The sequence below is a fragment of the Akebia trifoliata genome, chromosome 16 (genome assembly GCF_017979445.1).
Source record: "Akebia trifoliata isolate Shusen 1 chromosome 16, ASM1797944v1, whole genome shotgun sequence".
Lineage (NCBI taxonomy): Eukaryota > Viridiplantae > Streptophyta > Magnoliopsida > Ranunculales > Lardizabalaceae > Akebia > Akebia trifoliata.
This window is the reverse complement of record NC_141390.1, coordinates 4,509,678-4,523,706: the sequence shown is the minus strand read 5'-3', so window position 1 is coordinate 4,523,706 and position 14,029 is coordinate 4,509,678. Positions and strand designations below refer to the sequence as shown.

Sequence of the window (14,029 nt, the reverse complement as noted above, 5' to 3'; positions counted from 1 at the left end):
AACTCATGTGTTTTTTTGTTTTTTTTTTGTTTTTGAGAAGTAAAAGGGAAAAGTGTGTGTTTTTTTTGTTTTCTCTCTCTTTTTTTAATCTCTAATTGGAAAAGAGGGTAGTATTAAATCATTGAAAATAAAACCAAACGAACATTTCTACCAAAAGAAAGCACAAAAAAAGGAAGTAAAAATACAAAAATCAACACCTTCAGGTTCCATTTGCTTGTCCCAAGTTGATCCTTGGGTGAAGATGAAAATGCACAACCCTCAATATCTTATGCATACTTAGTAGATTCAGTCTTGCCACCAGCTATTTCATGCCAAAATTCCTTTGTAAACTTGAAAAGGTGACTTTGTCATCCAAATCCCACTCAGCAAGTCAAAGAGATTGCACTCTAGTTGTAAGCTTTCTCCATCATCAATACAATGCCAACATGAACTGAAGCACTCAAAGGGAAAACAATCTTGCATATTCCTGAAATTCAATTTGTTGTGATTTAGTCTAGAAAAATGGAAAACATGCCCCAGTCCATAGTCTAATGACCTTTGTGATTTATTAATGTAGTACCACAGTCCCAAGATCCAAGAGATGAGCCAAAATACACTCTTCTGTTTAATAAGAAGTTTCAGACACGACATTGATTGATTATGCAACACAACACAAATTCGGAAAGGACTATGGTTTAGCTGCACAAATAAACAAGGCCCAATAAAATCTAGAAAATAAATGCAGAGAAAAAAAATCATTTCACTAAACAGGGGAAAACAAAGTTGTCATATCTGCTGTTGAAAGTCATCCAGTTCGACTAAATCTAAAGCGCAATTAGATAGCTTTGTCTATTTGACTTAAGAATATAGACTTTGATTTGAAATACATAAGACATCCATTAAGCATTCAAGACATGCCCAGGGCTATCAACCCCATGGAAAATATATAACCATCACAATACAAAGCACAATGACATCTTCCTCTTTTGTTCATTTTCTTTTTCTTGATATGCAAAACATAAACCATATGTTGAGAGTCATAGCCTTCTAAATATAGAGTTTTTATATGAAAACTTACAATAAATGTCAGATCACATAAAGGCATACATATTCTGCTATATAACTTTATTACCATTAAAAGGAAATAATACATCTAATCTCAAAATGGTCATTAAATATTTCTTGAGAACTTTCAAATGATGCTCATTGCTAACATTTTGAGGTGGTCCACTATTTCTTAAGCCTAAACTATAAGACAAAAATGTAAATCACTCTTGATCATGCATTAATACCATGGCTTAGAATGAAATATTATAGAAAATGTTGGTATTTATACTCATCAAGTTTTTTACAGCAATTTTCTTCTATTAGTTGAAGGCCAACACCTCCTATAAAGGCAAGAGGGGAACTAAAAGCTAAAAGGAGGTGTAATATTATTATGGAATAATATCACCCACTTATAGGCCTGGGTAGATTGCTATATTTCATTACTGCCCCTCAATGACCCCGAAAGACAGAGAAATGGATTATGTCTCAGACTAATTCCAGGATTACCAATCTTCTTCAAAACATACCCAATGATCTGATTGAACACGAAAGTGATTAGGTGAAGGCTTATAGAACCCGGATTTTGGGATAGGGTTCTAATGATCATAAAGGTAGAACTTAAGCATCTAATTCTAGCTTCTCAAGTTCTCATGTAATATTGGAAGGAAATGTTCACTTACCATTAGGAACAATACAAAACTTGCAAGGAAATGATACTTGCATTTGGCTCAAAATCAGAGTTGATGGTGAGGTTTCTCATCACTAACACCACCAACACATCAAAAATTAAGTCACCATTGCTAACATCCAAGATTCAACAATGGAAAAAGGGGGAAAGAATCAGAATCATTATTGAAATAGAATGGAGCTTGGCTTTGAAGTCATGAAATAGAACTCAAATCAATCCCTAACCCAAACTCAAGAACTCCAAATCCACCAATCTTTCTGTTACAATCTCTCCGAAACCTCTCCCAAAACTCAGCAAATACACTCTCTATTCCTTTTATGTTTGATTGCTTCATGGAATTTGAAATCCATGGAAAAATAGTTGTGGAAAATAGGTAGGGTTGGAAAATCAAATTCTATTGTTTGAATTTTACTTGGATAAAATCATGGGAAAATTATGAGGAAAAAGAAGAAGGAGAGGAGGAGGAGGAGAAAGAAGATGAGAGGAGAGGGAGAGGAAGAAGTAGATGAGGAGGATGTGGTGGTGGCGGTGGAGGTGATGAAGAAGAGGGGAGAACATGGTGGTGGTGGTGGTGGCAGTGGCGACGATGGCGGCGGAGGTAAGTGAGGAAGAAGATAATGAGGAAGATAAAAAGAGAACGTGGTAGTGGTGAACGAGGTGAGAGAGAGAGAGAAAGTAGCTGGAGATGGTGATGACGACGACGACGGCGAGGTTAGTATGATGGTGGTGGTGGTACAGGGTAGAAGAAGATATGAATGGGGAAGAATTGGGGATGGAAAATATGGGTGGATTTCACTTTCCCATCCATGTGGGTGGGAAAGTGAAATCCATGTTTTGGTGGACTTTTTAATTGAGGTGGAAAATGAAATTTCATTTCCATGTGCAGTCAAACACTTGAAAAATGTCATTTTCCATGGAAATTGATTTTCCACGTTATTTTCCATGTGCAATCATACGTACCCAAAATTTCCAATCAAGTAACCTATGTTGCCATACTGTACAATGTGTTTATCAAAGAACCTTTCAACCAAAGAATATCATATATCAATTGTATAGATTCATATGGTACAGATTCATCCAACCTACATTGTTCCAAAACAATATAAATTACAAGAGAAATGGAGTTCAAAAGAAACCCTAAAATAATCAAAATTTTATATAATGGATCTCTGATCTAGTTTAACTTAAAGAGAACTCTTCCGAACTCCATATTAACATGGTTCAAAAATGGTTTGAACCTATTATAATTTACTCATAAAAGATCAAAAATCTACTATCACAATCATTTGACCTAAAGAGAACCTTTATCATCGAAGAAAAACAATGAAGAAATATAAATAGATCGAAGACAAGAAAATGATATTTAAAACCATTACTAATCAAGATAGATCTATCAGATCTGAGAAAACAACAAGATTAACCACAGAGAATGACTGCTAACAAGATCAAAGACCCACAATTTCTCTAGTATCTATCCATGGTCTTAGGGTTTGTGCTCTCTCTCTCTCTCAAAGGTGGGAAATAGAAATGATAGATCTCTCTTTTCAAACAATTTTTTGAACTTAGGAAAAATAAAAATCCTAAAAAGATTAAACCCTCACTTGAGTTTGATTTGAAGATTAGGAGGAGAAGTCGAAGATGGCATCTGAATCCATAAATTAAGGGAAAATATAATTAGATAGACGAATTTCAAAGAAAGCCCTATGTTGAGGAGAAACATACTTGGAGTGGAGATCTTTGGAAAACCTTCAACCTTGCTCGATTGTGCATATTAAGGCAAAAACGACTTGGAACACCCTATGTTCGACAAAGTAAAATGACTATTTAAATTTGTCTTCCACAGCGGCAATAAAGTTGAACGAAAACAGAGTCGTCTTTCATGGGACAACTGATGAAGGCTGTCGTTGCAGAACCACTACTTTGGTAAGTCGTTAATACCGCTATTCAGATGTAGCTATTTGCCTCTTATGATGTGGTGAATATTTAATGGTAAGGTTGAATAGCTTAAAGTTGAATGGTTTGGGGGATAAAATTCAAAGATCTTCAATTAGAGATTGAAAAAATGGGCATTTAGTTCATTTTTCATTAGATTGTGAGAGAGATTGTGAGAGAAGACCCAAGTCAAGGGGCAATGCCATCAGTTCAAAAACATAGATTATCACAAATATTCACCAAAACGCTTACATGCCTCCCTCAACCTCAGTCTTATCCAATAAACAAAGGTAAGTGATCTCAGCACACTCTTCAACCTAAAACCAAAAACCTTTCTAACTCAATCTCTTCCCAAAACCAGTCATTTCAATCTCTTGGGTAAAAATTTTTTTACTTTAAATTTCAAAACTTTAATCTAGTTTTAGCTTCAAATTAAAAAACAAGATAAGAATTTTTGAAGTAGGAGATAGTGAGATTTTTTATAGAAAATTTTAGGGTTTCATATAAGGCAATGATCAAAACAATGGATTTTTGCTAAGTTAAAAAATAAAAAATAATTTTCTATAGAGGTTGAAGTGCTTGAATATGATTGATTTTAGGAAGGAAAAAAAAGTTTTGTTATTTGGTTACAAGTTGAAAATGAGGGTATTACTGTCAATTTTTTTTGTTAGTCTATAAGAAAAGAAATGGTCAAAGGGGCATGACATTAGTTTGAAAACAAATGTCGGGAATCTCAACTATTCACAAAAGTGTAGAGAGGTGTCTAATGACTATAAAATTGTTATGAAATAAAATTGTTTGTAACTCGGGTTTTCACTCAAAATTGAGAAAAAAACACACTATATCATCACCAAGAAACACTGCCCAACAATAAAAATAAATATAAATGAAGAACAATAACAAAGCTTTATACTAACAGCCGAGAATTACAGAGTGAAATTCACTAGAATATCAAACTATCTATCCTTGGAAAAAAAATAAAGACCTTACCCTACACCTAACTTACAAATTGACACAAAGTGTCATTTGCACACACACACACACATACCCATAAAAAAAAATTTATATACATATATATATATATATCATAAAACAAAGAAACATAGATTATTTGACATGTTCTAAATGTACTCGATCCTTCCAATGATTAAATTATACTAATACGATTGTCTTTGTTGATCAAATTAAACACATTTCTTCCATTTGGACAGTTCTAAAATGTACGTACATGAATTCATACGGGTATGAATCCTATATAGCTTATTTGTTTCTATGAGTTTTTTTACGTTGATTGATAAAAGTGTTTAAAAATTACATCATCAAATAAGATGTGAAAATATTTAGAAAAATGTTATAATTTTTACCTTGTTATATAAATAAATTTTACACAAGCAGATTAAATTGTTCCGATCAAATTGTAAATTTATCTGTATATCTTACATTCGTTCTAATAAAATCAAAGGTGTACAAAGGTTTATTTATAACTTGAACCGTACAATTGTATCCGTTTGTGTAAAAAAATTATTAGGTAACCGGATAATTCTAATATTTTTAAATTGCATCTGGTTACATATACTTACCAAAACTTTTATTTATTTCCATATTTTAACCTATACTTGTGTAGAGATCATGTTATACTAATGGTTTCCCACGTTCACACAGAACATGTTCTGTTCAGAAGCTCATCAAAAGGCTTAAAACACTAAATCAACGATTAATACCTTATGTGATGGAGTCCCTAGTGCCTGGACTGAAATGTTTGATGAAAAGCAAAACAGGGTTCCATTTGATCGAGTATTGCTTATATCACCTTGATTATAGACAAAAAGAGGTAATTTTAGTTTCCTAATATTCTTACCACTCATTTTTGTCTCATTAACCAATTTTCAAAGCTCAATCTTATTTAATTACAGTGCATATACATTGAGGCAATCAAGAATTGTATCGAATTGGCTACACACGAACAAGGTTGCGTCACCCTCAACAATGTCATCAAAACCATACCAAGTCCCCTCAAGGAAGAACTTCTAATGGAGATATCAAACAACTCTTTGTTTCTCTCGGAGGATGCTTACGGGTATTAAACACATTTCCTATAAACAAAACTCAATTTCGAGTATAAATTTGATTTTCTTCCTAGACTTCTTTGGTCGTTTAATTTTTTTTTTCCTACAGGAATTATGTAGTGCAGAGTGTCCTTGATGTCAAGAACCTATACATCACAGAAATTATATGCAAAAATCTTGAAGGAAACTTTGCACAGCTTTCCACCCAGAAACATGGTAGTCACATCGTAGAGAAATGCTTAACATATACGGGAATGGAGTTTGTGGTTGTGGATCTCCTCTTCAGTGAAAAATTGGATCAATTAGCCGGACATCCATACGGTAACTATGTGGTGCAAACAGCACTAAAGATCACAAAGGTAATTTTTTTTCGCTTCCCCCTCTGTTTTTTCAATTTACCCTCCTTTACTTTGCACATTGATTTAAGTTCTAAAACAACAGAAATTGTACCATGAATTCTATGAGTAACATGTCAATAACAAGGCCTGAGCGAACAAAACAATATGCAAGTTCACTGCACCCTACTAAAAAAATCGATGATAATGTTTGGATTTTTTCCTACTCAGTAAGTACCTACAATAAACAGTTATGATATTAGTTTGCACACCTGCATTATTAACCAAGAATGAAACTTAGACCAATTACAAAAAGCTGTTTCACCATGGGACAAAAGCAAAAATTAGATACCAAGGGATTTACACGAGTGGACATTCAAATAATATTTCAATGTGCATCCAATGTTGAGAGAAAAAGCCTATTCTTATGCATTTCTTAGCAAGAATGCACTCAAAATGTCACAAAAGAACACTACTCTCTTGTTCTAAGCATCCCAACACCCCAATCCTTCAAACTTAACCAATAATATTACCCACAAAACCCACAAACACAACATCATAGAAGAAGGCCTTATCCTACTACTGTCCATGGTATATAAAAAACAATGCTTGATTGGTTTTAAACAGAAAATCTAACTAAACCCAACATCCCTTTTATAATGTTTTTTTTCCTTGCTTACACAGTGCTGATGTGGTAGTGGACAGGGAACCCTTGATTTAAGTTTATTTGTTATAATCTCAAGGAAAAAAAAAATCTATGGTTATTCTATAAAAGTGAGTCAACTTGCCATAATATGGATAATTAAAGGAATTTATTTGATCTGAGTATCCGTTTTGCTATTATTATACATACATTTTAGATATCTAATGAACATCTATCCATTGGAAAAGAAGCTAGTGGTTCTAAAAATCATCATAGTCAACCTTGACACTTGAGCTCAGCCCTTGCAGCTTGGATCATCAAAAGTTATGCTCTGATCCAATTCCAATCTTGGTCAGAGTATAATTTTTTTTATCTTCTTGATGTTGCCGATTTTTAAAAGCTTAAGCTACTTTTATAATGGATAGATCTTAACAAAAAACCTAAAATGCATATATAATATTAGTAAATTAAAACGGACACTCAGATCAAAAATTATATCTAAATATTCGAAATTATAAGTATGTTTGTTGTCATATATATAAATTCTAAGAATCGATCCAAGTTATAGAAAATTACTTCTTTGAAGAAGTAAAATGTTCTAACTTCAAGTGATAAAAACATTGAATCTAAATACAAAGCAAATTAACCTCGTGAAAACTTGTAGAAGTTGAAGCATATTAAATATTCAAGGAATATAGCATAACTGGATAAATAGTGCCATGTTGTCAACAAGGACAGAAGGTTATGACCCTTATGAGATATAGAACTCTCAGCTTGAAGGTGTCAGCTAGCTTAGTTGGGAAAGTCTATATAAGAAAACTACTTAGCTTCCTTGTTTTCCAAAATGAAAAGGTTCATGTAAACATAAATAGTGGAAATAAACAAGTTTGTTAGAAGCTTAGAATCGATTTAAACCAACCCTAAATTTTTACGATGGTTAATATTTTCTTATGAAAAATTCAACCACAAAACAATATCAAGCATACTACATTCACAAACAATGTAAAGTATAAATAAAAATAATGAAATAAAGAAATACAACATAACAAGCCATAAATTTTTTTAGGACAGATCATTTAATGAGACGAGTGTCCTAAAAAAAATAGTACCTCATAAACTCCCAGGTTCATTAGCAAGAGATCACAACTTCCAGAGATGAACTGCCAAACAAGACCCCTTAAACAATCAGGAATTCACTTTCTTATATGCCTTTTGATCACATGAGGATTCCTTCTGGCATAGTGCTTCCAATCACTTCCACCAACACCAATCATTTTCCTCCACTTTATAACCCTTTTTTCCTCCCTGAGAATTTCAACAAGCGTAATGCGAACTAAATGAAATATGCATAATGTATGGGGGAAAGGTACTCCAATAGAAAAACTAATATCCCTTGAAGAATTTTTATCGACCAAACAGAATAGTGTCTCAAGATGATTGAACTCCAAGATTTTCATCGTGATCACAAAGGGAAGTGTTAAAATAGGTTGGTTGGTCATACCAAACAAAATGAAAGTACCTATAACAAAAAAAAAAAAGTAATTTTCTAATACACATTAGGGATATTAGTAGACTACAATTAAAAAAGTTTCTGCTGAAATTCTGGATGAAAACCACAAATAGAGGAAAGGAATTAAAATTAGACAACGTAGATTATGGGGGAGACGAATGAAATTAAAAAAATTACTAATAGGAAATATGTTAATATCCAAAAATTATAGAACTACAAAAGGATAAATTGGTGGCACCAAAGTTGAATCAAATGCAATATGAGATATTAGTACTTTGATTTTGAAGCAGAATAGGAAGCAGAGGTGAGATTTTCAAGTAGAAGTGGCACCTCGGGTAAGACCATTCCTATATCTTCAAAATCAATGTCTTATACTAGCATGATTACAACATATTAGTAGCCACCAACTTCATCATTTAAAATTTTAAGATACATATAACATCAAGATCAACACCAAGAAAATCAGTATCTAATTGTTACCAAAGTATTGCTGAAAATCTAGGCAAAGATTAACACCAAGAAAATCAGTATCTAATTGTTACCAAAGTTATTGCTGAAAATCTAGGCAAAGATTAATACCAAGAAAATTATCTATCTCAAAAAATCTAGTCAAGGGTCACTCGCATTAACTTAACAGGTTTCTTTTCGTCAAGTTCTTGATTAGATCCATTATATCAATTCAAAGTATACACAAATTACCAGCTATCTTGAGATTCAAATGATGACGGGTTTCATCCCTTTTGGATTTATTGGTCTTCATCTTATATCCTTGTAAGCAACATACGAACCAGTGGATACTTTGTAAAAGAGTGTTATTATATGACATATATGATAATTTTCAGGTTACAGGGAATGAAATATTGGAAAAAATCCAACCTTCAACTATGAGAAATCAATTGAAGAGAACAAACAAGAAAACAATAATCAAGAAATCAACCACAACACAAGCCGCATTGATTTCACTATGTTCAAAAGCCAAAAAGGAATTTCAATGTTTCTCCCATAGGAGAATGGTAAAAATACCCCTAACAAATTAGGGTTAGGAACCTACTAACAGAAAACTATGGTCATTCGATGGTTTGAATAAGAACACTAGAATGTTAAAAACATAGACTTGAAGAGATTGGAGAGAAATAATTTTTAGAAGCCAAAGCTAACAACTAATACAACTAAAAACTATTTAACCAATACATGACAACACGAATCAATGATACCTTAGTAGAAGAACTTTGGATCGTATTTGCTAAGGGCAACCGAATCTGATTATCTTCATCTGTGTTCAGTTCATTTCCATCAATAACAATTCAACTAGAATGGAAAATTAAACAAAAAAAAGGTGCTATAATTTCATCATAAAAGCAAAGAAATTTACCACATTCCGGTGTCCAAGGCAATCGCCTTTTTGCATTCTAAAACACAACCAAATTGTCTCTCTGTCCCTTTCTCTTCCTAAAATACGTCCTAACCACATCATCCCATAATCATTTTGGGTCTAGAAACCCTATGTTTGATTCGTGGCACAAAATTAATAATCACCTTCGATGTAAACTTTCCAAGAGAAGAAATTGCAGCCAAAGAGATTGTCACGAACATATTATCCATAAAAAACAGTGGATAATCGGGGATAGTACATAGAAACACAACAAAATCTGGCGACGCTTCGAACAAACCACACCTCGTGGCGAGTTCTGTAGGACAAGATGCCATGCTTTCTCTCTCTCAATCTCAGTAACAGTCCATTATTCTGAATCTGTGAGGTAAGTTACCGTGGCGTCTCCCTTAAATCAAATTCACTTGCACTGAAAATTAAAGATGGGCAGAGATCTAGACTCCTCCAAGAAAATTAGGGGATTTTTAATCCAATTCGTTTGGTTTTGAGGTCCATAGAGCAAGATACCAATCTGAATTGCGAGCAAAAGGAGCAAATTAGGTTTTTTTGTCGATTGCAAAGTTCAGAATGAAAATTCAGTTTTTTCAGAAATGTTGTAAAGAGGTTTACTAAGGATTTGGGAATATATTTGTGCGATTTATAGAAAAACTTTGCGAGACTCAGGAGGTTTGTTTGTTTGAGAGAGAGAGAGAGAGAGACACTATGTCATAATGTGCAGAAAACGAATGTCCAAGACAGTCGTTTTTTTAAAAAATGACTTCTCTTAACGTCGCAAAAGCAGTCGTTTTCAAAGGAGTGGTTTTTCAATTGCGAAAGATGAAAACAGTCGGAAAAAACGACTGTCTTTGACAATCGGAAAAGGCGACGGTTTTGGACAGTCAGGAAAAATGACTGTTTTGGACAGTTGGAAAAAACAACTATTTTAGACAGTCGTTTTTCTGGATTTATTATTAAAAAAATTATTTTTTTCTGAATTTATAAATTAAAAAAATTATTTTTCTAAAATACAAAACCAAATCAACTGTGATATGTCAACAATGCTAAATGGCATTTTTTTTTATACATATTATTATGCTTCCCAAAACAGAATAGAGAGACATTAGGAGAATTTTTTTTTTACATATTACACAGAAGTATTATATTGTGTATTCCCTAAGAGGGGAATGTGCATGGAACATCTAGCCCTGACCCAACATCAGAGCTTGTATCAGCAGCAAGGCTAGGTATCTTTTTTATGTGCTACGGTGAATGAAAAGGGTTCTCCAACCTTCATTGAAATAGAAGCATGTGTTACCTCATTAGCAACAAATCTACGTGTAATCACTTGAAAATGATCTCATAGACAATGTATAAGAGGAAACATCTGAGGTTTCTTATATACAAGAAAATATCTAAACTACCCACCATAACTGGTCTAAATAGTTTAAAGATGAAAAATCATGAAATCGTTCTTAATAAAAATGTTTATTGGCCATCATGTACTGTGAAAATAAGTCTGTTATATGGTAGCATAATGAATTTCATAGACCCAACAGCACACCTAACATAAGTCTGATCACATAAATAAACAGAATTCCTCGTAGCTAGAAATGTACTTTGTGTGGTTAGATTAATCAAGAACCAAGAATTGAACACTTATCCCACTCTATGATGGTCTACTTATTCAAAATTTGTTTTAGGTGATCCATTATCTTAAATTCCCAATATCAAATAAATATAAGTGAAGAAACTAAAACAAAATTTAAATGAACTAAAACCCAATAACTCACCTAAAAAAAAAGAATTTTGGGAACTTGGCCAAAATAATATGTATTAAAAGACATGTACCTGGTGATAATCATCAAACACGCACCGTATTGAAGGATGCTCTGTTATAATCTGAGCATCAGGGACCTTGGTGGTTGCCCTCAGAAAATGAACCAAAGGCTGACCATATGTGTGTGGAAAAGACCGGCTGATGGTGTGGGCACCAGAGGGATCAGCAGCAATAGTTGCATCACCCAATTCTACCAACTGTAGTTCCTATGCTCCACAACGTGAAAAAATTCCTAAATGTGGATCTTCAAACCCAAATATATATATATATATAGGTGGGGTTCCGTAGACATATAAAGCTACAACGTTTTTGTCTTATATGGTTAAAAAGATTCGGAATAGACTGATTTTGTTTTTTTGAGGATGATCTCTATGGTGAAGGGATCATCCTTGCAAAAAATCATCCCATTCCAAAACTTCTAACCCCATCAAAACTGATTTACAAAAATTGAACGGTCTAAAATTTTTCAACCTGTAAACATGGGGCTAGAAGTTTCTAGAAGTTTTATAATAGGCTGATTTTTGGCAAGGATGATCTCCTCACTATAGAGATCGTCCTCACAAAAAATCAGCCCATTCCAAACATTTTTGCCTATATAAGACAAAACACGTTGTAGCTTTATGAGTAGCTTTATTTGTATACGGATCCTAATCTTATATATATATATATATATATATAGTTGCATCACCGAATTCTACCAACTGTAGTTCCTATGCTCCACAACATGAAAAAATTCCTAAATGTGGATCTTCAAACCCAAATACATATATATATATATATATATAGTTGCATCACCGAATTCTACCAACTGTAGTTCCTATGCTCCACAACGTGAAAAAAATCCTAAATGTGGATCTTCAAACCCAAATATATATATATATATATATCACTGAATTTCAAATCTATTCAAAGTAGCAAAGAATTCCAGTACATTATAACCGAAAATATAACAATAATTTTTTTCTTAAAAGAAAAACATTTTTTAGAAAATGCAACATAAGAAAATTGGAGGATTCAAAGAACTACATAACAAGAACATCAGGAGCAAGAGTTCCTACCCCCCCCCCCCCCAATCCCCAAATACCACATTTTACAATGAGGAAAACCCAATTTATAAGAAACATCCCATCGCTGTAGGGTATCTTAAAAAATATATATATTAGGTATTTTGCTACGGTCACGCCGTCCTGCAAGAACTTCTGAAAAAAAAATTAAAAAAAATTTGATCCTACAACTGTCCCCCTCACAGGTTGCTGAATATTGGAGATACCCCTATGTTTTGAAATTGATGACCTAAACCCCAACTACCACCATGAAAAGACCCAAATGCCCCTCGTCTTCAACTTTCATAAATCTTATTGCCAATCCAAATTCTAGTCTACAATTTGAAACTCCTGCAATAAGCATTCCAAATGTCACACTCTAAGAAATGTAACTAGATATATGAGAATTCATCAAAAAGAAAGAAAAGGTTGTGCATGGAACATGCATACAAACAGCATTAACACGACTTAAAAACAGAAAATTTTAATCTCAAACATAAAAATTATGAACCCTCAGAAATTGGTACTTCAAACAGAAGGCATGCTGGATGGGCATCACTAACAAAAGAAATAATGGCAGAAAGACAATTAATTCAGTACTGCAGTAGATGTAGAAGATAATGGGAAGGAATCAAAGCATATGGTAGTACCTGAATTGGACGGTCGGTCTAAATTTGGATCATTATTGTTAGAATCATGGTTTATCATTCGGTTTTAGAATGTACTGGCCAATACAAACAATTATTTGAATCCTCCTATGTGAAACCTATCTAGGATCAAATTTTCGATGAATGTTCTGTCTATGTTGGTTTGTCTCAAAATGTTCTAGAAATGTCCCAGAATGTTTCAATAGAAACATTCCAAGACAAATCAAAACATAATGAGACTAAATCAAAAGAGAGGATCACTTTCTTAGTGACCCTCCTAATTAGAGTTTCCAACCAAAATTGAACCATGAATTCTATGAGTAACATGTCAATAAAAAGGCCTGAGCGAACAAAACAATATGCAAGTTCACTGCACCCTACTAAAAAAATCGATGATAATGCTTGGATTTTTTCCCACTCAGTAAGTACGTACAATAAACTGTAATGATATTAGTTACACCTGCATTATTAACCAAGAATGAAACTTAGACCAATTACAAAAAGCTGTTTCGCCACGGGACAAAAGCAAAAATTAGATACCAAGGGATTTATACATGAGTGGACATCCAAATAATATTTCAATTATGCATTGCACATGTGTATCCAATGTTGAGAGAAAAAGCCTATTCTTATGCATTTCTTAGCAAGAATGCACTCAAAATGTCACAAAAGAACACTACTCTCTTGTTCTAAGTATATATATATATACTAGACAGTAAATGTGGCCGCCAACTAGGGCCATCCAATCCCTAACTCCAAAATCAAAACAGATTGATAATCCTTGCATCCCAATAAGCCAGCCATGGTCAGCTGGTATGTGTAACTTATAAATTATGACCATGCTATGTTTTCTTAAAAAGTAAATGATAATACCTCTGTACCACTGACAACAATTACTCGCAAAAATGGCAAGTTGTGTAACAGTTGTCACAC

At 33.3% G+C, this 14,029-nt stretch overlaps 1 protein-coding gene across 1 annotated transcript; it reads left to right on the top strand.

Moving 5' to 3' along the window:
• Positions 1 to 2,191: 2,191 nt before the first annotated feature.
• LOC147382378 (putative pumilio homolog 8, chloroplastic) lies at positions 2,192 to 6,167 on the top strand. Its single transcript, XM_086428542.1, has 5 exons — positions 2,192 to 2,312; positions 3,558 to 3,637; positions 5,271 to 5,477; positions 5,560 to 5,723; positions 5,822 to 6,167. Exons 1-5 carry the CDS (start codon positions 2,192 to 2,194, stop codon positions 6,165 to 6,167), a joined length of 918 nt encoding a protein of 305 aa, XP_086284668.1.
• Positions 6,168 to 14,029: the final 7,862 nt, after the last annotated feature.

What these genes read in the sequence shown, in the direction of transcription:
- LOC147382378 (XM_086428542.1), top strand. Translation starts at nt 2,192, where the DNA reads ATGAGAGGAGAGGGAGAGGAAGAAGTAGATGAGGAGGATGTGGTGGTG. An exon ending in TTGATTATAGACAAAAAGAG is followed by an intron (nt 5,478 to 5,559) that starts GTAATTTTAGTT and finishes ATTTAATTACAG; the next exon opens with TGCATATACATTGAGGCAAT. An exon ending in CTCTCGGAGGATGCTTACGG is followed by an intron (nt 5,724 to 5,821) that starts GTATTAAACACA and finishes TTTTTCCTACAG; the next exon opens with GAATTATGTAGTGCAGAGTG.